Source organism: Chamaea fasciata, unplaced genomic scaffold (assembly GCF_029207755.1).
Source record: "Chamaea fasciata isolate MVZ Bird 193981 ecotype frontalis unplaced genomic scaffold, bChaFas1.0.hap1 SCAF_1, whole genome shotgun sequence".
Lineage (NCBI taxonomy): Eukaryota > Metazoa > Chordata > Aves > Passeriformes > Sylviidae > Chamaea > Chamaea fasciata.
This window is the reverse complement of record NW_027094086.1, coordinates 149,883,185-149,908,048: the sequence shown is the minus strand read 5'-3', so window position 1 is coordinate 149,908,048 and position 24,864 is coordinate 149,883,185. Positions and strand designations below refer to the sequence as shown.

Here is a 24,864-nt window from a genome sequence, read left to right as displayed (position 1 = left end):
GAATCAAAACATGGAACAAAGCTTGAAGAAGCTGGATAAATTCCAGCTCCCACTGAATTAGAATTTAATTCTGTTTTCCAGATGTGGTCATATATGGTGTCACTGGAGGGTGCTACTGGTGTCCATTCATAAGCAATTTGTGCTCTATCAGTTAAAGTGTAGAAATTAACAAGAATAGGTAATTTTTATGTTTGCTGTGGTGCAGAGTTATCACTGAGAAGGTTATTTTGTGTTTAGAAGGGCAGTCAGGGTTTAATCTGCTCTTGCAATGCTTGTCCTGCAAAACAGCCCCATGGTCAGAACTGCAGAAGTGAATCCTCCTGCAATTTGTTCAGGATAAACTGCAATAGTTAGGTTTGGTAAAATTTTGGTTTTTTATTGTTTGGTTTTTGTTTGTTTGGTTGGGTCTTTTCCTCGCCAGAGCCTCAGGCCATTTTCAGCACACAGATGTGGTCATTTTCACCCCAGAGCTGGATGGCACAGTCCACCTGGTCCTCCTCCACACTGGCACAATTCCATATCTCTTCCCGTGCCACCTCCGGCCGATTTCCGTTTGCACCTCAGGAACAAAGGAAAAGGATATTTTGTGGTTGGATACTGCTGGGGAGCAGACCAGCGGGAAAGAAGCAGGACAGAAAGAGGGGCTAGAAAAGAATAAAGTTTTTAGATATCTCTGTCCAAGTTATTTTCCTTTCCAGCTGATAGGGAGAAGTAGAGTCCTGTCTCAGCATGGCCATCTTTCCACATTGATGAAAACTTCTGAAGTTCTATCAGTACTAAGACTGAGGTCCCTAGCACTATAAATCATTTTCTCCATTACTAAAATATCTTATCAGCTTTTTTTAATATACCTTCTCCTTTTTTTTTTTTTTTAATATTCCTGTGAATGCATATTTTACTATCAATCTCACCAACGTAGCCTACACAATTAAAAATATTTTCTCCACATTGCCTGCTCTTCCTCAGTCGCTAAGAGAAGTTGTCTTGGTTCCATCTGCTTCTAGAAAAGTATAATCTGCAGCAAGTTTCTTAATCAGCATTCAGCAATTTGTGGCTGGGAAATAATGCTGCTTTGGCATTTGAGGTGGTGACGGGAAAGGCAGCAGCAGTCAGGAGACGTTTGCTGTGTGTTGCTGACAGCTGTGTCATTGTGGATCGTGTACTGGCATGTTCACAGGAGCACGGAGTGGGTCCGGGCCACCCACTGAAGCCTCCTGTCACATCTGATTCTTGTTAGGAATGTGCCTCCCCAGATGTTTAATAGGAAGGGAATTTCTGCACTGAAGTGCTGTGTGTCTGGGAAGTGGAGCTGAATGCGGAGCTGTGGTCTGTGGTTGGAAGGGATTACGGTTATTAATAAGCTAATGACAGGGGTTTTATCTAAACACAAGTATCATTAAGGCAGCCAGCAATTCATGGCCACAAACTCAACCAAAACGGTAAGAATGTTAATGTATTTAAAAATATTTAATTTAAAATTTCAGAACTTTCTGATAGAATTCAGAAAGTTTGGCCCATGGCACGTCTAGGTGATTAAATACTGCTTGAAAGCTTAATCAGACCTAGGCTTTTAACTTGGAAAATGAAGATTTAGTCAATACAGCTCAGGGCGTCTAGAGTGGTCAAGGACAGGATTCATCTCCCAAACACACCTTTGACACCCCAGAGGATGTTTTCTGGAGAGAAGGGTGGGCATATGTGGACCAGGATTCTCCTTTTCAACAGAATCCAGAAGAGTGTTAGTCTGAAACTGATCCCCAGTCATATTCCAAGGGAGCAAACTCAGTTACTCTGGAGTCAGAAAATGAGGGAGAATTCCAGGTGTTCAACATATTCCAAAATGTGGAGGATAATCTTTCATGTTTTCTGTGTAATTCCTTTAAGATGCGTTATCATCACATCAAGACTGTGTAAATGGACCTGGGCACTAGGCTAAAAGGAAAGACTTCTCTCCCATCAACAGTAAAATTCTGATTTAAACATTCTAAACAGAAAACCAGATTTACCAACATGAAGAAATACTGAGATACTACATAAGACTATTAAAAAGACTGAAAAATTGTATTTCACTATTGGGCAAAGGTATGCATTTAAATTCTTTCCAATTTAAACATAGACCTTCAGTAAATGGAGATCTCTCTGCATCACTGAAGAAAGTTGTATTTTCACATCTGGACTTAGCAGGGGTTTTCCAAGCCCTGCTATAGGACAAAAATGTACAGGAAGGATAAAAAATACCTGACGGAATAGCAAAGTTGTAAAAGTTCTTTTCTCCACTAGATGGCTTCATTCCCATGAAAATAATTGAAATGAAATTCATCAACACTGTTACTTACCCATGTAACAGTCACAAGAAAACGAAAGATTTGTTTATCTCTTTGTATGAAACTGATTGTTAACTGTATATTTGCCACTGAAGGCAATATTGTAGAAGATATATCTGATATATATCTTCCTTACCTCTTGGTTCAGGAAACAGTAGAGAACTGCCACAATAAACCCCTGAAGAAAGACCAGAAGAAAAAGTTTTGAGGGTTAACAGAGTTTGAAAAAGCCACTGGCATTGTCTGACTACATGGTGGTGTTGTGTTATGTGAATTAGTGAGTGTCTACCCTACCTACTATAGGTAGGAGGATTGCTGGAAGTTGAAAAATGATTTATGGATCTCCAATAAAGCTGAACAGCTTTAAAGATCAACACCTGGTTAGTGGCATTTCATCAAAATCACATGCTATGATCTTACAAATGTAATTGATGATTATGAAAGTGTGGTCCATTCTCCAGCCCAACACACTGGCAGCTGATTCTTTGTGCACTCTGAAGAAAGTAAAACAGAGACTGCAGAAGGAGATCCATGGATGCAGCTCACACAGCTTTCCAGTCAAATTCTGGGTCTTTGTAGGGTACCAGATGAGATAAAATTCTGGCCTCTGGAATGTATTTGTTAAAGTTCTGAACTGAGAAAAATCCAGGACAATCCTAGGATGTCAAAGGATCTACATGACCAGATCCTGGCTCAACACCTCAACCTTTTATTCTCTGAAATTATTCATTAACTATTCATTAACTCAGTGAAGGTCTCTTCCCAGTACAGAGGGTCCAGGTTAATGGACGGGGTTTGTTGTGCAGGACAGACACAATGGATTCAACCCTCAGGAGGAATAAACCACCACAAAACTCATGGATTGTTGGTGATGCTCCCTGCCCAGGGATCCTGTGGAGCCAAGCAGGGAGAGATCTAATCCCGGGGGAGGTTTGGTGGCATTCCCACAGCTGCTGCTTGAGGTGCAGCACAGGGAATGAAGGGAAACAAAGGGAAATTGGGTCCTGTCAATTGGGTCATCCCTGTCCTGGGGTGACTTTGCGATGCTTGTATCGTCTGTTGCTTGTATTGTCTGTTCTGTCTACGCTGGATATTGAGTTCTACACCCCTCAGACTGGTTCCCTGACTGGGAATCTAACCTGGGCCATGGCAGTGAGAGCACTGAATCCTTTTGTTGTTTGATATTGTTTATTGGTTTTGTGCTTGTGGGCACTTTGCTTGTTAAATAAAACAGTTTTTTCCACTTTTCTGTATGGAAATTTTTTCCTGGACCAGCTGGGGGAGGGGGCCACTTGAATTTTCTTTCTAGAGAGACCCCATTTGGAGGTTTCCTCTCAAATTTGCCCTGAACCAGGACATCAGCTCATAACTCAGGGAGAAAATACACCTGGAGGGGACATAAGAGCAGGAGTTTTTCTTGTTGGCATCGAGCTCCTCAAGCTGCCCATGCCCTGTGTGCCAATCCAGAGCACTGGGGGGCACCAAGACAGTATTTGCAGGAGGGGAAGGGATGTGGCATTCCTTGGGATGGCACACGCCCCAGGCACTGCTGGATGTTTATGTTTAATTATAAATTTATTCTTTGACAAGGAATCAGCAAAGGGGCTGGATCTACAACTTTGATTGCCTCTGGATGATTTAAATCAGCCCAAATCAGCTTGAACTTGTTAGTGAAGTCAGGGAAGGCAGGTGGACAAGTACTGGTAGCAAGGAAGATTTTCCCTGCTTGTCTTTGCCCCCCCCTCCACCCCCCCCATCCAATTTACACGCTTATCTGAAATTTTTTGCCTTGTTTTCGCAGAATCTGGAGGCCAGCCTAGAGCCAGGTAGGATTTGTCACCTCTTCAGGCATTTTAACTCAGCAAAGAACCAGGAACATTGTGAGCAGACACTGGTTTCAGGATTTGAGGATTTTTTGGGGGGTCAATATTTGCTGTCATGAGGATAGAGGGCTAAAAGAGAAAAACTAGTGAGAGGGAACTGAAGGATCTGGGGTAATTTTACCTGAAAAGATCCAATGCAGAGCTCCAAGTAAAGCCGAACCCCCAGGCTGGAATATTCTGGGAGGAAGTTGAAGACAATGTAATGGGTTCCAAATAATGGAATTAGAAGCAGAGTTGACCTTGAGAGACGTCTAGAACAGGACATGAGAAAAAAAAAGGTTATATTATTTTTCTGAGTAAAAACTAATGCACTCAGTGTGCCACAGTAGTAAACCGAAGTGAAAAAGAAACTTGTATACGTAAAAAGATATATAAAAGAGAAATAAATACTCTGTCTTCTTTTACAGTTCTCATACAGAGAAAGGCATCTGTAGAGGGTAATTTCTCCTGTCCTAAATAAGAGATTTAATGCTGATTTAATTGATTTTGTTGTCTCCCCATTTTAAATGGAAGGCAGACATCTGAGCCGATCTGAATACATCCGATTGGCCAATATTTGGTGACTTGAGTCTCACCCTTTGACTAATTTCCTTTGGAATGGGATAAGGTTGGGAATTCTAAAATTTAATACCAGTTAAAATGAGCCTGTCTGTGACACTGAGCAACTACTTCTCTATTTACAAAAAAAAAAAATTAATAAAATAATAGATTTTTTTAAAAAAATATTCCATACATTACCTGTACTGAGAAGAATTATTGAAGTTGATTTGTCTAGGGTCTAGTTTTTTCAGTAATATTCTGATGATGTTGATAAATAGGACAAAATTGACCTGTTCACAACATTTGAGGGGTGGGAGGGAAGAGAAAGAAACGGTTAATTTTTGATGTAAATCTTTGCAGTGAAAATCTGCTGGGTTTTTTCTATTATTATTATTTTGGTTACAATGTAATTTGTGCTGTTTCAATGTAAGGTCATTAATGCTATTCCTGTTGGCAGCTTTCAAGTATTCAAATAAGTTGCATTTATGCTTGAAGAAATGACTGAAGATGAAAACTTGGGAATTTCCCTTTGTTCAGCAAAATATTTTAGTTAATAGCCTGTGTGAGTCTCTTTTACCTTTTGTGGCTCAAATCAGTTGGATTCTCCTTGGAGATGAATATTGCGATAAATTCTGGCTGATCTCTCTGGCCATTATTAGTAGAGTTTTTCTGCCCAAATACCTCTACAATGAGATATTTCCATCAGAGCTGATCTCCCTGTCCTGCCTTTGCAGCCAGTGGAGAATCAGACGGGAGAGTTAACAGAGCTTCAGGTGGGGCTGGGGGCAGGTCACCTCCTCCCAAGGTAGATATGTGGTTTAAATCAGGGGAATGACTTGCCAAACATGCACATTTCCCTTTGTTGGCTCTGAAGGAGCCTCTGAGAAGCATTAGCTCAGCTCCAAAGCAGTCAGGGTCAACCCTAACTTGCAAATCAAATCTTCCAAAATTGCAATTTGGCACGGCTTTATTCAAAGTCTGTGAGGCTGCTCAGTTTTCCACGATGAGAGGGATTCTCCACGAGCATTTTTTGGGTGTCTGTACACACCACCTCTTCCTTAGGTGAGGCTGAAGGTTTAATTTTTCCTAAGAATGTCCTCATTTTACCAGAAAGTGCAACCTCATTCTCTCCATTAGTGATGCTCTATGTGCATCCCAGCAGAAGAAATAATGGAGGTAGAATGACATGAAATATTTTATTGAAACACAGAGAGCTCTGACCAGAATTCAACTTGAGATTCTTCACTCACATGGTTTGTGTGTGTTTTTAAGGTCCTTTCCAACCCAAAGCAGTCTGTAATTCCATACCCCTCATTTGCATTCATCTGTTCTCCAATTAAATTAAGGTTTTTATAGCTTCTCTTAAGGTCATCCATTGACTGATTTCTCAAGCGCTGCTTGGGTTTAATGATTTGTGGCAGTAATCGTCTATGATAATCACTTAAAGCCCATCAGTTTATTCAATAAATGCCAGGCTCAAGAGCTGTTATCAGTTGTCAGCTCTGAACAGAAATCTATTGCCCTTGAAAGTTTTGGTATTAAAAATTTATGGCTGTGTCTGGGCTCTTTTTGCTAAAATTTTGTTTCCAAATATTATAAGGAGGGTTTAGTCCACTCGCTATCAATTTCAATTAAACTGACAATTCTGGGAAAGTTTTAATTTGTTTGAAAGGCAAAGTTTTTAGTTTGCATTGGACACAGGCAGTTAACAGTAAAAATTCACATTCCTCTTCTTACAACTCAGAAAATTGCAACCTAATTTTAATACAAAAAGCCTTTTTTTTTCCTAAGTAATATCAGCAAACTCACAAGTACATACCCCCACAGAAATTATAATTGGTCCTTTGATGAGCCACCAATAAGGAGAGCCTTCATTAATATCCCAGCATCTGTGAACATGATAGTAAGTTTAGAAAAAGATACATATGTAATCACTGCAATCAATTAAAAATATAACCCAAGACTATGGAATAATGTGGGAAACAATGACTTACGCTGTGTCTTCAAAGTAGAATTTTGTCAATATCCATATAAGGGTGAAAAGTGTTGGAAAACCTGTCAGAAATTTTAAAATAAAGTATAATTAATCCAAGCCTTGTCCACTGAAACTCTGCTTCAGTGATACAGATCAGTCATTTCTTGAGAGCTGGAATTATCTTTTGGGGTCAGCTCCCGTAATAGGAATTGTTTTAAACACAGTCCCTAAAACACAAAAAGTGAATTTTTTTTTTCGCTGAGTTGTCAGGCCTACCTTAACCTTTGGTGGCAACAGGCATGGATTTCCCTCCCTGAACCAACAAAAAATTCCTCTGGCCAAGTTCATTCCCCTGCCATAGAGGTGTTCTCTGTTTTTTCCTTCCCACAGCAACTTTCTGTGGGCACCCACTCGGTTACAGATTTCTAAGTCTGAACAATTCCATTTATTGCAGACAACAGAGGGGGGATGCTGCTCTTTCACTGCCTGTCCTGTTATTTAGTGGACAGAGCTGCTTCATTCTTACAATAGCTCAGTGCAAAAGACGGGCTGGAGAAATATCAGGAATAAAAGAGTTCCTGCTTAGGAAAAAACAATTCCCTTTTCCAAGCAAACAGGAGCAAGGCACATTGAATTCTGGTGTTTGTGATAACTCCTTTGAGGCAGCCGTGTTTTCACTGTGGGGTGAAGGAGGTTAAAACCGGATGTATCCTTGTGCTTTCTCAAATATAAATATTTTGAGATACAAATGTTTTTCACCCCTTTCACAGGGGTTTTATTGCCATAAAAGACTTGAATGCTTCTCGCTAGTATTCACGTAAAAATAAAATGGAAGAAAGGCCCAGGTTAGGTACTTCAGTTGGATCAACTGGGTTCCACATCCAGTACTTTTAATGGGAATGCATCATGGACTCAATCATAGAATCATAGAATCATAGAATCAAAAAATCATAGAATAACGGAGTCATAGAATTGTAGAATCATAGACTCATAGAATCATAAACCATGGAATCATGGAATCATAGAGTCACAGAGTCATAGAATGGCCTGGGGAAGAAGGCACCTTAAAAATCACCCAGTTCCAACCCACAGGGACACCTTCCACTGTCCCAGGTTGCTCAAATCCCCATCCAACCTGGCCTTGAACACTTCCAGGCATGGGGAGTCCACCACATCCCTGGGAAACCTTTGCCAGGGTCTCACCACCCTCACAGTACAGAATTTCCATGTCCCATCACTCCATTCCTTGGGAAAAGTCCCTCTCCAGCTTTCTTGTACCCACTGGAAGTTGCTCTGTGGTCTCTGTGAAGCCTTATCTTCTCCAGGCTGCACAGCCTTGTTTGACACCTTTCCTTTAACTAATTTCCTGTAAAATCCGTACCTACCCCAGCCAAAGAGAACCAGCCACCAAAAATATCTTCTTCCATGAGAAAGGGATGAGAGCAGCAGGCAGTTTAGGTAGAGAGCCTCCACCAGCAGCCACATGAAGTTGGTCATCATGAAGTAGTGACAGAAAACCACGGATATCTTGCATTCGGTCTGGTGAACAGGAAACTCATAGTTTAGGTATGGCTTGGAGATACATCTCTTTGATTTGATCACGGGGTAGACATCTGTAATATTGGCTGAGCTCTACCAGGAACAAAATCTCACTATTAACTGATGTTTAAACTGAGAGCTGGGGAAAATCCAGGCACAGAAAATTCTCAAAACCCTGTGCTTACAGGCCTAGACTTAGAAATGAATACAGGGTTTGACCTGAGACCTTGGAAGAGGTTTCCAGGTTTAGACACCAGAAGCAAGAATGTGAATCTGTAGTTCAAGCAGAAACAAGTCAAGCTAGGTAGTGGAAAGTTTCAGAGTTTAAAGTTTAAGATATAAATGTAGTTATAAAGGTAGTAAGAAGTAGTAAGAAATTTTAAGGTGTAGTACTGTAGGTTTGTGTGTCGTTACATTATTGGTTAAGAAAATCCGCACTGTGGCAGAACATGTAAAGGAAAATAACCAGTGATTGGTGTGAAAACAGTAACAAACTTTGTGTCGGTATTTTATTGGCTAATAAATCTTTAAAAGGCATTATAGCTAGAGATCTTGTCACCACTGACCACGGACTACCAAATTCTGACTCATGTGGTGAAGACGTTCTCACCCTTCTGTGAGACAGTAAAAGAGCAATAAATCATGCTTTAAAACATCTCTCAGTGGTCCTGTCTGTCTTAAAATCCTGATAAGAGCTTTAATGTAAAATGGATTTCTGAGTAGAAGACTTTAGCCATCCTAGCACCTTGGAATCTCTGCTGCATTTTGGTTTGTATCTCTGTGTAGCACTCTAACTTGGGCTCCCAAGCATGTGAGTTCTCTCACAGATGCGCTGCCTTGAGTGTACCTTCAGTGTCAAATGCTCCCTGAATAAATGTTCGAGGACACATTTTTCTCCTTATGCTCAGCTCTAAAATTCTGTGTGACTGTGAGCAATGCAGAACCACCCCATGAACTTCTGCTTGCAAACCATTGCCACGTTGCCAAGATCTGGGGCTGGATGAACGCTGAGTTCATTGCCTGGTACCGTGAGTGCTTTGTGGTTTACAGATCAGAGCTTCCAACCAGAACAGGAAATCCAACATTTCCAGAAGAATGAGCTTTAAAAGTTGTTCTTTGATGTACTCAGAGATCTTCAATTCTAGGCTTCAAATCATTGAAACGTAACAGTGTAATGATACTACCTTGTTGCTACGTGGAAGTCCAAATTTCATTTGGAGTACTGCAACATCATAAATTGATGCTTTAAGGGCATAGGAGGGCACAATGCACACATTTATGGAAGTGAAATATACTGAATATATTAAATATTATATAATTTTCATTACCAGGTTAGAAGGAAAAAAAAACCCAAAACAGTAAGTAGTAAAAAAGAGGCATGAAAAGTGAAACCATAAATAAATGGTACATAAAAAACATCAAATACCACAATATCTTGTTTTTCATGTGCTTACTGTAGAGAAGCTGCAGTGATCAATCCCTTCATCCTGGAAAAGGACAGCATCCTTAATGAAAATGGCAATAGCTTTTAAGATGAATGTAGAAAAGAGCTGTACATGGATATAATTCCTGGGACAGCGAAGCCTCCTGGAAGAAAAGAAAAGAGGTCCCACTGAGGTGATTAACTTACTTGTGCCTCAGTAATTAAAATAAACAATGAGCCCTTGTTTCATCTCAGGTACTTCCAGACACATTTAAGAGGAGCACTGTGATCCACTGAGCTCTTTCAGAGAGAGGCAGAAAACTTCCCCATGTGAAGGAAATCAGCCACAGTCAACATCTTAATCTCTTTGTTGACCAGAATTATAGTTTTTTCCTTACTTTGCCAAAGTTATTTTGATGAATTAAGTAAAAGCACAGAAGAGCTTTAAAACAACTTGGCACATCTACTTTAAATTCAATTTACACATCTACCTTAAATTCCCAGTGAATTAAGATTAAACTTTTACTGCTATTAAATACAGATTTTTGAGGGTGTTATGCAGCTTCATGTTTGCATTTGGAGATGAGGATGTTAGTTAATAATCAAAAAGTTCCACTAAAAGCTGAATTCCATCCAGACCCAGTAATCGGAGGGTCACCTAGTCTTAAAGTTCACCTAGAGTGTGCAGAATTTTATTGCTGACCTCAAATGTCAAGCCCATTGTTAATTATGACTTTTTCCTCCCTATTACTACGTCTCCTTATGTCCATTGTTTCTTTCTTTCCCCTCATTTGGGCTGGTTTGTTTTCCTGAGGTCAGAGTGGATGTCAATAAACATATCTGGTGGCTTCCAGACATGAACTAGGAACCAGCAGAGGTCAAGAAACTTTCCCTAGAGAATCCTGATTCTCACAGCATAATAATAAAACTCCTCCCTTTTTTTTTATTTTTTTTTTTGTCTCACAGAAATACAAGAAATAAACAAAGATTAATAAAAGAAGTCCCACGTGGTGACAAACATTAACTCTATATGAAATGATAAAATACTTTAAATACTCTAAATTAGACCTGAAAATATCTAATTCATGGATAACTCAGTAAGAAAGAAATCTCATCAAATGTGACCAAATTCTGAGACTGACTTTAGAACATGTGTTTAGTGGTAAATTTTTCAGTAGTACTCTATACAATGCCACAGGAACTTTCATTCAGAATCAAGTCCTTTGTGTATATTCTTATTAAAAATTCCCTGGAGGCATAACAGGCAGGCACACACCGTTTATGAAAAAAACCTTCATTCCAGCCTAAAGCAAGTAAATTTTTCTGTTGGTTCTTCAGGAATGAAATGAATTGCTGATTTTTGCCAAGAGACAGCAACAGTTTGTTTTCCAGATCTGAATCTTCTTATTCCCGGCCATGTCTCATGCCTTTTAATTTCCAGCTTCAGTTTAATATTATTTAACCAACATGGCTGTAATTTGATTTTTATTTTTATTCACCTGACTTTCTATTTATATTATTTTGTTATGTCTAATGTTGTCTTCTGCCATCTAAGAAATTAAGAACTGTGAAAAGAATTGAGGTGAGAAGACACTTTTACCTGAATGCAATAAGAACTGTCACGGCTATGATGAGGGAGGTGATGGACACGCTGTAGCCCACAGTGTAGATGACTTTTATAGTAGAAAAGTAGGATTGCTATAAAAGAAGAGAATGATTTGTCACACAAGTTGCTGTTAAATGACAGCTTTTTTACTGACTGTCAGTTTTGCTTTGCTTGGTGCTTCCATTCTGTTGACATCCCTGACTGCCTTTCTTTCCCCTCTTCGAATCCCACAGCAAAATTCAACTTGAATCACTCATTTTGGTTTTTTTTTTTGTGTAGTCCCATTCCACAGTTGTGTGGATGCAGCCCAATCTGATTCTGAAACATGTATTGATCAGGGTTGTTTGGACCTCATTCATAAAAACATAAAAACCTGCACCAGTCTTTCAAAAAGGCATTGCTAAAAACCTCATGCAATTTTTATAAGTGCTGTATTTTATACCATGTTTTCTCCCCAGCAGTAGCAGGACAATGCTGCTGGCAGCATAATGAACACAGAATTCTGTCCGCCTGTCTCTATTTTTCTCCACTTTCCTACTCTCTGCTTCCTTACTTCCACTTTTTGCTGTCTATTCCTTCTTTCAATTTTTATTGTGTTGTGGAGGGTTGGTTTTGTTTTTCCTGGGGTTGTTTTTTTTCCCTTTGTTTTTCTTGCTGCCAAACTCAACTGCTGCTCAGTTGGAATGCCAGTCAAAATCCATTTCAATTTAAGTGGCTCCTCCATCAGACCCGATTCCTGAGTTAGGATAAGCTGACTTCAGCAATCACAGATGAAAGCAGAAAACAGAATGAATAAGCTCTAGGCTGCAAATCTAACTCCAGTCTAACATGGTCTGTCTCTTGGGTCCCATTTCAATGCTTTTATGACCTAAAATCTGCACAGCTGTGCTGTGCAGTGCATTCCTACAGTTCACTTGGGGAAGGGGAATTGCTCATTTTGAGCCTTAAGTGGAACTTTAGGCATTATGAGACTGACATCGACAATGGTTTATTTAATTTATTTAGGTGCTTAAAAAGTAGCTGCCTAAACATGAGGTAGAATGAGAAGTATCTTGACACAGGACTGATATCTTTAATTATTAATACAATCCTGGTTTTTTCTCATCCTTGATCTTTTATAGTTAATGAAGGAAAACACTCTCAGAAGACAATTCAGGTCTTTGGAAAGTGAGACCTTATTGGTTTCTGTGACCAACAAAAAGGATGTATCACTTCACCTGCCTTAGAAAGAGCTGGCCATAAAATCATAAATACTTGATTGGTTTGGGTTGGAAAGGACTTAAAATATCATCTGCTTCCAGCTCCTGGATTAGTAGAGTGAAACCTTTTGTGCCAAGGACTTTGCATCCCTGTGTGCAGATTTATAATCATAAATCCACAGTCTAATCCAATGGGCTGGACTTCTATTACAGGTCAGAGCACAGTAGGTGCACCCTGAACTTGCCTTCCAGCTCAGTTTTATCCACAAGAAACCAGATTAGCCTTTCTGAGAGCATCCCTGAGTGTGAATGCACTAAGTGGAGACAGCCAAGAATTGTCCCTGGAAAATTCCCAGCTGCTCCTGACCAAAGCACTGGTACAGATCCATGGTGAGGGGCTTAACTCCAACTTTCACAGTATTTTTTTGAGATCGATGAAGTTAAATGGGGTGGAAACCAGGCATAATGGGTTTATTTTCATCTAGTGGATGAACTGTGAGTTGTGTATGATTACCCAAATCCCTGACTATGCACAATTCCAGCCAGAGCTCACAGAAGTACCTCAGAGCTCCAAAGCTTGCCAGGAAGTCTGGATGCACCACTCTGTGAGAAACATCAAAACTGTGCTGGCCTGACCGTAGCTGGCAACAAATCAGATGTGTAAAACAGAAAATAATCAACTCCTTAAGCGGATAAACCTACACTTGAGGAGTTTCCTCTAGGTAAAATAATAGAATCATCACAGAATGGGTTAGAAGGGATCTTGAAGAACATCCAGTGCTACCCCTGTCATGGGCAGGGGCACCTTCCACTATCCCAGGTTGCTCCAAGCCCCATCCAGCCTGGCCTTGGACACTTCCAGGCATCCAGGGGCAGCCACAGCTTCTCTGAGAACCTGTGCAATATCTCCCCATGGTGATACAAACCATGTTTTTATCCTTATTAATTAGGGGTCAAGCACTACATTGTCCCTGTGCGTGTAACCTCGAGATAGCACCAACAGTGAAAATCTGGCTGAAGAAACATCTCGAATTCTGAGCTGCATTACAGAGATTACAGAGATTTTGGGACTTTTTTTTTTTTTATTCATTGTTGAAATAGATATTTCATGCAGGATGAGACACCCAAAACCCCTCTTGTCCTTAGATATTGCTAAATTTGGAACAGTGGTCTTTTCATAACACATTTTCTGGACACTTCCTGTGATACTACAAATTAATCTTGCTGACTGATATGACTGAAATGTCTTTATACAGGTTTTATGAACATTTTGTGATACATCTTTGTATGATATACTTGTGAATTTTCTGCTGGCTTTATTATTGTTACACCTGAATAATAAAGCACTCTTAGTTATCTTACAAAATAGGTGGCCAGAGTAAAAACTGGAATTATATCCCATACTTAGAAAAAAATTTCAGCTTCTTCTGAGTTTCCCTCTGCATTGGCCTTCAGGAATAGAGAGGAATACTATAACATCAGCACACCACTCACATACATTTATGAAATTAAACTTACTTCTTCAAGAGGAATCTCATCTTCTACTGGACAGGCCACATGGTAGGGAGGGAATGGGTCAGACCAGCCCTTTCTTGTGCAGTTTCTTTTTATCATCCCAGCTGAAAAAGAAGTATTTGATTTTCTCAATGAAGGGCCCGATAATATGAAAAATAAAAACCAGAAGATTTCTGGCTGGTACAAAGTTGTACCAGGAGAAGAGGATCATTAGCATCTCACAGAGTTGGTAGGACAATTTTCCAGTGCACACTCAGGCCATCAGATACAAAACTTTGTATTTTGTTTATAGATAAACAATGGGGAAAAGGCAGAGAACAAAGGTGACAGGGGTAGAGGTGGGAAGGACTAAGGAAGGAATTACATCAGGCACATTGGAGAAGGTTGGGAAGCACTGCTCCATAAATTTCTGCTCTGCCCAGCACTCACCCTTCTACCATATCCCTTCTCATCCCCACCTCCCCTGGGGCTTACTCTTCCCCAGCAGATCAGGAGTTGGGATAAGCAGCCCCTTCTACCAGAACAGCAGGCTTCCATATTAAAAGATTTATGAGTCACATGAAGGAGAAGTCGAGAATCCCAGGGCAGGAAATGAATCTGCACAGATGAAAGGGATTTTCCTTATCCCTCCTTTATAACCAGCATGTGTTGGATGTGGCAGAGCTCCGGCTTTGCAGATTCTTTTTCTTGTGGAGCTGCCAAATCCAGGTCTTTCCTGGAAGGTGGTTTGCTCCTTGTGGGCTCACAGTTTGTTACTCACCCAGAGAGGAAGCAGGCACAAAGGTTTGCAGTTTTGCAACACATGTGCTGCTCCAAGGCCTGAATTCTGCTTTGAATCTCCAGCCTTGGTCTTAAAGAACAATCACGTTGTTCATTCCTCTGCCTTTCTTTTCATCCCACAAGAAGCACAGAATGCATCTCAAGAAACCCCAAGCTTAATTTGTGACCTAGACAGCCTCCAGATGAGCTTTGTAGGAAACTCACTCAACAAACTGAACCCAAAGCACATGGAAACCAATGGAATCACTCCTTGTACCTTGGCATAATTTTGAACCAGGGCCTCATCAGAGACCTTGGAAATCAAATCCGGTTATGGATAATCCTTAAAATATGAGAAGAACAGCTAGGGTCCCTCAGATCCTCCTAAAATCTTTGCAATACTTCTCTGGTCCAACTCATGGGAGCATGGAATGCTCTGTGTTCCCCCTCCTTTTTTAGAAATGCTCTTGCCAGACACACAACAGGAGTAACCATGGTAGGACATCACCTGGCTCCTTCATGAAGTGAAAGAGGATGTTTGGACACGGTAAGGCAAGAATCTCTCCAGCATCTGCCTCTGGCCAGCACAGCAATTTGTCCCAACTTCTCTTGCAACCTCAGACAGAAAGAGAAATATATTTTTAAGCATGGTTAAATTTGAGGAAAATAAAACCCCAAACCTTTTTAAACTTTGCCACTCCACCCCTTCCATATCTTACAGAAATAGTTTAGCCACAGTTTTTATTACGAGAAATAAACACCCCCAGAGTGCTATTTAATCTGCTTTAGTTAGACCCCTGTGTTAGACTGCGGTGAGTTTTCAGAAAGAGTGCAATAAATGAAGAGTGATGCTGGAAGAAAGATCAGATCACTGTAATTGTTCAGGTGTTGCCCTATTTTTAAAGATCAGCACACCCTCACAAACAACCAAGTGTGATGCCAAGGAACTGGACAAGGACACAAGGATTCACCCTGATAAATTAACTGTCCGTATTTGCATGTGAAGGACAGTGGAAAAAAGAGAAGGATGGGAAGGAATTGGAGAAGATGGAAGATGTGGGACCATAAATAAAACCCTCATATGCTTTGGCAGCCTGGCCATGTTCTGACTCTGGTCCCTCCCCTCTCCCTCCCTCCCTCCATCCCTCACACATGGATGGACACCTGGTAATGTTGCATTTCCTTGCTCTTGTGGTGCCTCCAGACATTCAGCCTCCTTTTTCTTCAGCTCTACCATAAAATCACATTCTGGGTGGACATTTCCAGCAACCTGCAGAGGGAAGAGTTTTGGGAGATTAGTTAGAAGGCATTGGATGGGATCTCATCAGGCATTAAGCCCAGACCCACTTCTTTATCTAACAGGGCTGGTTTAAGGACACAGTGCTTAGGGTTTCCATCCAAAGGCTGCCACTGTCTCTGCACAAGCTGGTAGTTACACCTCTGTGCTGGAAAGTTTATTGATTCCTCTGGCTACATTCATAATAAAAGATCTCTTTGCTAGGGCCTGAGTTTGAGTGCAGGGTTCATTTACACCCTGACTTTAGCTAGACCTTTTAAATCTGGCACACTGCACCTGGTCAGGGTCATTTTCTTCTCAGTGAAAGGCTCAGGGCTGCAGGAAATTCTGCAGAACCTGTGCACAGACAAACCCCTGCCAACCTCCAAAGAAGCATCATCATGAAATCACAGACAATTACTGCAAAACTGTCTCCTGAAAGAGCTCCTCACTCCGAAAGGAGTGAATCTGTTCTCTCCCTTCTGCCATCTGCCTTTCTTTACACAGGGTGGGAGGCAAAACTCCTTTACTGGGGAGAGAAAAGCACTCTGCACCAAAGCATTTGTTGGTTTGGTATGGTGGTATAAAGAAGACGAGTGACACCCAGGGTTTTAATAGCAGGAAACATTCGGTTGTTTAGTCCTTATTCAGAATTGTATGGGAACCACAAAAGGATCTGAAGGCATCCAGAGAACTTTGGGCAGCAAAGGATAAAGTCTGCCCAGGCTGTTACATCCAGACTGCTGAGCAGGCACCCACTGGGCCTTTTAATTTCACACAAATAATAAAAATAATAATAATAATAATAATAATAATAATAATAATAATAATAATAAAAAGTGCCTAGCCCAGCTTTAAGCACTGTCCCTAGTCCCAAAAATCAGCTGTGTTCAGAGACACTCTGATTTTAGCTCTGGCCCTGGCCACTGGTGCTGGTGTGCTCTGCATGTGTGAATACAGACATAAAAACAGGGAGACAAAACAGAAAATAAACCCAGGATGAGACTTGCAAGGTGAACAGGTGGCTGGCATATGGCTCAGCTTTCTTCCACCCAGAGAAGGTTAATATTCAGGGAATTTGGAAAATAACTCTCTGGCTTTCAGTTCATTCAGAGGGCAGGCTGTATCCTTTCCAGTAAGCTGGTGTTTCCCCTCCATGTCAATGTCCATGTCTCATGTTGGCCTGCAGAGCATTTGAGCTGCATATTCACCAAAAATTTGAGGCTTTCAGGCTGCTGGAGAGCGCTGGATTAATTGCACAGCATTTGTTTTTCTGGGGTTTGGGCCCTGGTAGTTAAAAATGTCATTATCTCCACATGCATGCCCTGCAAGATCATCTGCTTCCCATTTGCTGCACTTTTAGGAGGATGTGGTTTTCCTGTCAAATTTGCAGACAGCAGTGCTGTGGATCAGTTTAAGGCAGCAGTAAAAAGCAGGGCTCCTTCTCCAGGCTGTGCAAAGTTTGCTGTGTGTGAGAGGAGGGTGGCTGTGGATGGATGGAGCAGAGCACAGACATTGTCCTGCCCCAGGAGGTGCAGATCTGATGTGTGGGATACCCCAGGGATGTCATCCAGATCAGTAAAACCAGGGGGTTTAATCAGTAAAACCAGGGGCTCCAGGGACACCCTCAATGTCTCGTCACTGAGAAATGCAATGTCAGGCAGAATTACAGAAAAATTGGCATCTGCCTTGAAAAGCTTTGCTTTCTTGATGCCTCTGTTCATGCCAACATATATTCCTTCCCTCCTTGTCCTCACCCTGGGCAATGACTGCAGGAAAACTCCTTAACCACGGTGTTTGACAGCTATTGCAAGAAGCAGCTCTATTAGTCAGTAGAAAAAACAGTCAAACCGTTTACTGAAAATCTCTTTTACAACATCCTCTTGGTTCAATGAACAGTGCCCAGAAAAACCTCAGCAGGAGGAAATGCACTTATTTGCGCTATTCTAAGTTGTTTCTCCTGGCAAAAAGGATTTCTAGATTTTGCCTGTCAAAACTCTCTTTGCTCTCTGAAATGTTCATGGCAAGAGCAAAGCTTGTTTGGCTCATTCACCAGTCCAGGGAAGTCCAGGAAAGCCTTTTTTTTTTCCCCCTTTTTACTTTCTGAGTCTCCAGACTGTGAGAACACTTTATCTTTCACGTGCATCTCAAATAAAAAGATGAGGCTGATCAAGTACCAGGTATTTAAATAGTTCCTCTTCCTTCAAGAAGAAGGAAGGTGGCCTTAGGAGGTGCTGTCACTGTTTATTTTCAAATCAGCACTGCCTGAGCGGACAATGCCAGATCTGATATGAGAGAAGCCTAGGTTAAATAAACTAAAAAGATTTATTTTACACACAGGTTGTGTTTTAGGTATATTTATCACCCCAAAGCACTTAACTACCTGTAGCAGACTCCCAGTCAGTCTCTTAAGAATTCCAAACCTCTCCAGGAGTTGAATTCACGTTTTCCAGAGAAAACATATGAACTAATTACACCAACAAGAAAAACAGGGGGCTGTTTTCCCATCATTTTATACCCAAATGAGGGTTGTTTATCTATCCACTAATATGCAACACACACCAGGAGATTTTCATTGTACACTAACACATAGACTTGGTTTTGATCAGTATATAATAATATAGCAAGCAACCCAACTTTGTAGAAGAAAATCCTACTGCAGGGAAGTGGGTTTGTCACACAGGTGATTCAAAGGAATCTCTTGTTTCACATCAGTAAAAGGTCTGTTCAGTCATTTTTCAGTGGTTTGTTTTCCTCAATGAAGAAAAAAAGAACCCCAAACTGCTCTGCCACCGCTTATGAAATGTCCCTCAAGGAAGAGAGTCCCAAGAAAGGAAAAAGGATTTAGAGGTGGTGTCACAAAAGGAAGATGCTGAAAATGTGATTAGTCTCAAAAGCAAAGATAACATTTCCCCCCCCCCCCCCCCCAGATTTGCACAAACCTTTCCTGATACTGGTGTGATCCTGGATCTTGGCTTGCCAATCTCTGTCCAAACTGAGATATCACCAAGCCATCCAAGCTCTTTAAAAGCTTTGGATCTTTCTAAATCTGCCCCAAACATCCCTGCAGGTTCTACTCTTTTGTTACCTGCAGCACCTTAGCTGCTCACATGCCAAATAATATCAATGCTACCACCAAGGCAGATGAAATTGTAACAAAAAAAACCTGCATAATCTGAAATGAAAGAAAACTCTGCCAAAACTCAGCTCCTCTGGTGTAACAGCCCTCCTCCAGTTTTTTTCTTCTTTGTCACTGTCTTTCAAAGCCCACACACACACACAAAATAAGAGTTTCTGCCAGTTATGTGTTTCTCTTTACTGAGTGTGTCATGAGAAAGAAGAGAAATAAACTGATATAAAGATCCTACAACGTGGGTCCCTTCTGCCGCTGTTCACACTTTTTATTGCATCTTTCCTTGTTTAACTGGAATCCAAAGCAAACAGAGAGAACAGAAATTCATTTAAAAAAAAATTAAAAAGAAAGCTATATATGACCATCTGCTCTCACAAGGAAATGAACAATTATTGAAACACAATGAAGTAAAAGCTTTTTTCTTTTCTTTTTTTTTTTTTTTCCATGCAATTACTTACAAGCACTGCCAGACTCAGGGTATGCAGAGCACAGTGGTATAAAGAACAAGAGTTCATGTTCCAAAGCAAGAGCCAAACCTCACTTCTTCAGCCTCTCTTAGCATCTTTCACCTGCTTTTTGACTTCTCTTTGTCCTCTCAGCTTCTGATTTGAAGCTTTTATCTTTTTGCACAGAAGTGACGTAACAGGGATGTGAAGTGGGAGATAAATATTAACAATTCCCTACTTCATGTTCAAGCTTTGCAACTTTTTGACTTTGCTCAATGACTGGACTGGATGAATTCAGTGATTGATGCCAAGGTTATGGGAATTCTCTACCCTCCTGGCAAGACTCATTTCTTTCTTTTATCACAAAATGGTTTTAGGGAGGGTGGACAGCTCTAAATATAACTAATCCCGTATTAAATCCACATGATTGGCATAAGAGAAACACTCTCCTAACAGTTATTGTCAAATTTTTATAATGAAACCTTTTTCTTAGTGTGGGTCCAGTGTACCTGGGTGTTTTTATGGAGTGTAATGACCACAGTGCCACACTTTCAAATGCAAAATCAAAGCCTGCTGAGAGGCAAAAACATTGTGAACACGGATTTTGCTGTGTACCTGTTTGGGCATTGGGTCGAAGGCAAAATTCACAGAGGATTCTTCCCAGTTTGCTTCAGACTTCTGAAAGTTCAGTGTCCGAATGTCAATGAGTCAAGTCCTTTAGTCAAAGTCTAGAAATACAAGCACTCAGCACATCCATCTCATCCTGAGCTTCAAGGCAGGCCAAGTGAATCTTACTCCAGAAATACCCATTCTCTCTCAGAGCCAAAGGAAAATTTATTTCATTTGTCTATCAGTTTGTGCCATCTTGAAGGACTCCAAATTCCCCATCAACATTAGGCAAATGTCACCACAGCAGGATCAGAGACTCAAGATATGAAATCCCTTTCAAGTATTGCTCTCTGCTCTTCTGTTCTCCTATCATGCCATTCCTTAAAGTAATTTATAAACCCCAGCTCCCAGCTTCCCACAATGGTCCATCCTACAACCCTGTTTCCACCTCTGGCACTGCTCTTTATCCATCAACCCTGCTCATCTTTCTCCAATCATTTCAAGTATCTTCTCTCTGCTTCTCTACATGGATTGTGGGAATGTTGAGAGCCTGGGAAGAAGCCTCTCCCCACCCAGAGCCACCACAGCTGTGAGGAACTGCAGCTGTACCTACATTTGGGAATATCTGTGGGATTGAAGGGTTGGTTGTAGGTTGGGTCTGGGAGGGAAAGGAGCATATCCAATGCAAGGAAGTGTCTTTGAAGAGATGAAGTGGGCAGGTTTTGCTGGCAGTGTGTGCTTAAGGATTGATTTCATTTTCCCCTAAAGCCTTATACTCTCCTTAATTATGCAAACTTTCAAAGGCTTGTCTAAAACAAAATTAGAGCTGTGTTCCTGTCAGTTTTCATCAGCTCATTCCAGAGGAGGAAGCTCTAGACTGGTAAATGAACACTTGTAAATGTATTTACCACAGGCAAATCTCATGCTTTTTTTCCTAAACTCATTTCAGAAGCTACAGAATCTCAAGAACCACAAGATTTCCCTGCAGAGGTGTAGCATGGAAAAATTTCAGCTCATAATGTTAAATCTACTTTTGCAGTTGGTAAAGTTATGAAAGAAATCTGGTAAGGGAAATTAAACCTATAAAGTTTTAATTCACCGTCACACATACCTTTAAAATAGTGGTGACAATATTCAGTTCTTACCTGCCTTGTATTACCATTTCGGGAGAGTGTAAATATTCAGGTTGTCCTGAATTCAAAGTGCTTTCAGTAGTAAGACTAAAACAGGGAGTTTTAGCTGCCTTAAAAACATTTAAAATTTTTATAACCCTAGAAAATCTAATAAAACCATAGTGACCAGTGCTGTCATCACAAGCTCATGCCAGAATCTGGACACATTCTCTTGCCCCTCCTTTCCAAAAACATTGCAGATTTAAGAAAAAAAAAATTACCGGATATCCATCAGGTTTCCTGCAATGCATCAGTGCTTTAAGGTTAATAACCTTTAGGCTGCCTCACAAATCATCTGCTGATCATGCACCCTGCAGCCACTTCAACCAGTGTTTGGAAAAGAATCATAAACAGACCCATTTCAGAGGGGCAGCATCTCCCGTTCCAGAGGGATGCACTTTTTTGTTCCATGTATTAGAAAAATAAGTTGCCTCAGAGTAAGCTTCTGGTGTCCACACTAGAATTTTCCATTTCAGCCACCACATCTGAAGCCCTCCGTGTGTTTATCCAGTGCTGCTGAAGTCATGCCTATAAAAACCACAGAAGGCATTGCCTGCCACTTCTCATCCTAGGAGGGAACACAGAGGAAGCCCAGTGTAAGATAATCTCAAAAGGTTTTCGTTTTTCTGGCAGAATTAATGTATTGGAGGGGTTTTATGCTGAAATCTACCATATAGGAACCCTGATCAAAATGGATCATTTTGGAAAACCTGGCTTTTCTGAGTTTTCAGCCTTATTCTGCCACTCTGCAGTGCAGACATTCCATTAAAATGAGTTCCTTCCTACAGCCGCTGTTGTGTGCAAATTTCCAGCTGCTTGTGGTTAAGGAGAAAGACACGGCTAAAAGAAAATAATGGGCTCATGGGTCTTTTTTATTATTATTATTTCATTAAAATGCCTTTTTTTTAACATATAAACATTAAAAAAGTTTCCACAATAACCAGCAGAACTTCGAGCTGCTTCATTTCACCATAAAAGCACGTCTGAAGGACCAGTTTTCCACAGGCACAAACTTCTCACTTCCTACCAGTCCTTGAATACCACCACCCCTGCAAGCCTGCTCCCACACTCCTCCTGAGCAGAGGCAGGCACGTAGTAGATCAGTAATTACTACATCTGCTCTCCACTCATCACCTCCACCATCAACACACTCCCTGTTCCAGCAGCTCCTCTGCCAAGTTTTCTAGTGGTGGCAGTTTGCCTTCAGGATGGCAGAGCTGCAGAGGAGACACTGGATATGCAGTAAAAGGAGCTGCTTTTTTCTCCCCGTGAGCTTTCCAAAGGTGAAAACCTGACACTTTCACGACTCTCTCAAGGATTCTCCTGCGGCTTTTTGTGGGATGGTTTTAGTTTTTTATTAAAAGTTTGCGCAGCTGATAAAATATTGGCTGATTTCACAACTTGTTGCCTCCTCCCAGCCCTGACAACCCTGTTTCTGCACTCTTGTCCTGACACATAAAACAACATCCCAAAACTTACAGAAACCTCTTGGGGTTTTTTCTGCCATTTATTCTCCCTCTACCAGACCCCTCCATTATCACAGAATCACAGAATGCTTTGGCTTGGAAGGCACCTTAAAATCATCCAGCCCCAACCTTCCACAACACCAGGTTGCTCCAAGCCCCATCTAGGCTGGGCTTCAATGCTTCCAGGAATGGAGTTTCCACAAGTTCTCCAGGCAAACTCTTGTACTTACAAAGACATTTACACACAGATTAATCTACAGTTGAAATGTTCAAGGCGTGGTTGGACAGGGCCAAGCTACTTGGGATGGTGGAACATGCCTCTGTCCATGGCAGAAGGTTTTTACAGGATGGTCTTTAAGGTTCCTTTCAGTCTAAACCAGTCCCTGATTCATCACTTTAGTTTTCTTATGATGATGGAAAGATGGAGGAAATCTTAACAATCTAAATTATTATTTCACAATTTAACTAAAAAAGGCAGTAACAATTTACTTCATTGACATATAAGCCCCATGGATCTTCCAAAGCTAAAAGCCAACAATTTGAGTTAAATTGTTGCAGCTTCTGAGACGACATTGCTGCAGCTTCCTATTTCCCAAGGAACATATCCTAAAAAAGGTATTAGAATACAACATTGAGGGAAAAAAAGCTACAGGTGGCAGTTTTCTTGAAGCTATTAATGCAACCAGCAGCGTTCAAATTGAAAATGGAGCCAGGAAGGCTTCTGTGGGGAACCAAGGTCACCCTGATGGGCACAGACTGCTGTGGTGAAATATGTAATCCTGGGAGCAAATCTATAGGGAAATAAAAGGAAATTTCAGTCCCCACCATTGTCTCAGAGAGCCTCTTATTGCCATGATGATTCTTTAATACTATTGATATTTAGAGGGAAGGTGTGGGAGGGGAGGGAGGGGAGGAGGAAGGCCGGGCCTAAGTCGTTTAACCACAGCTCCAAGAATAGGCGGTTTTGTTGTGCAGACGTGACGGATGAATGTTTCGTTTCCAAGGGAAAAAGGGAATGTTAAAAACTTTACACAACCCAGAGCTTAAAGAAGCTTTATAAATGAGGCCCTGAATCATCACTTTTTAAGGCCGAAAAATATGCAGAGTCAATAATCATGCAGTCAAATTAATTTCTTCTTGCGGCGTAAGAGGTTGATTGTTTTGCACACTTTGCTCATGTCATGTATGAAATGGGCTGATGGATTTTCCCTTAAAGGTGATTAAACAGCACAAAATGTAGAGCATTAACTCTTTATCATGTGAAATTAATTCTTTTAAGCACTAGAATACTGGGGCCTGTACCAGCGTGCTTGATTGATTTCATTTCCACTGGGATAACTTTTTTCGCTTGGCAGCAAGGCTATGGCACAGCTACTTGACCACACAGTGCTTCAGCTCTTCTTCCCTCTCCCTTTTCAACTTCTTTTGGGCTGCTTCCTCCCTGCCACAGCTATTTGTGGGCATTGCAGGGAACTGGAGCAGGGAGCTGATCCAGACTAGAAATAAACATTTTTTTTTTCCCCTAGCAGAATTAGTTCCCCAGAACACCTCATAAATGCTGGCAGTGGAAGAGAGAAGGCAGCCCCTGGGAGGGGAGTGGGGCCAGTTTTAGGAGAGAGCAGGTGCCCATCAGGTGATGTTTCCAGACACATGACTTTGCCATTTGAGTGCTGCATTTAACATTTCTCTTAAGGGGGTAAAAAAAAACCCAGAAACTTTTGGATGCAGAAATACAGGAAGATGATTACTGTGTGGTCAAAAATATCTCCTCTCTTGGTTCACTTTTAATTAGTTGCTCATTAGGATCTTGCAAGTTCTAAAAATGGTCCTTAAATTCATAATTCCTCATTATCTGCTGGTCACACTCAACCAGTGCCTTACATCGGAGAAGAAAATAATTCACTTTCTACATTAATAATTTCAGGATAAAATATGACACAAACAGCTGCAAAAATCAACAGCCCTTCAAGAAAGCACCCATGGGTTGAGGTGGCTACAC

General features: G+C 41.0%; 1 protein-coding gene across 1 annotated transcript; it reads right to left on the bottom strand.

Moving 5' to 3' along the window:
- Nucleotides 1-287: 287 nt before the first annotated feature.
- On the bottom strand, nucleotides 288-19,687 carry GHRHR (growth hormone releasing hormone receptor). The gene is made up of 13 exons (XM_066196236.1): nucleotides 19,631-19,687; nucleotides 15,928-16,033; nucleotides 15,272-15,379; nucleotides 14,008-14,108; nucleotides 11,285-11,382; nucleotides 9,716-9,848; nucleotides 8,108-8,261; nucleotides 6,742-6,802; nucleotides 6,567-6,636; nucleotides 4,946-5,037; nucleotides 4,329-4,458; nucleotides 2,461-2,502; nucleotides 288-559 (listed from the first exon to the last, which is right to left on the bottom strand). The coding sequence occupies exons 1-13, from the start codon at nucleotides 19,685-19,687 to the stop codon at nucleotides 437-439; spliced, it is 1,275 nt and encodes a 424-aa protein (XP_066052333.1). The 3' UTR covers nucleotides 288-436.
- Between the last annotated feature and the right edge of the window lie 5,177 nt (nucleotides 19,688-24,864).

What these genes read in the sequence shown, in the direction of transcription:
- GHRHR (XM_066196236.1), bottom strand. Translation starts at nt 19,687, where the DNA reads ATGAACTCTTGTTCTTTATACCACTGTGCTCTGCATACCCTGAGTCTG. An exon ending in ACAGTTCTTATTGCATTCAG is followed by an intron (nt 9,849 to 11,284) that starts GTAAAAGTGTCT and finishes CTTTTCTTCCAG; the next exon opens with GAGGCTTCGCTGTCCCAGGA. An exon ending in GCTGGTTCTCTTTGGCTGGG is followed by an intron (nt 6,803 to 8,107) that starts GTAGGTACGGAT and finishes AATTTCTGACAG; the next exon opens with GTTTTCCAACACTTTTCACC.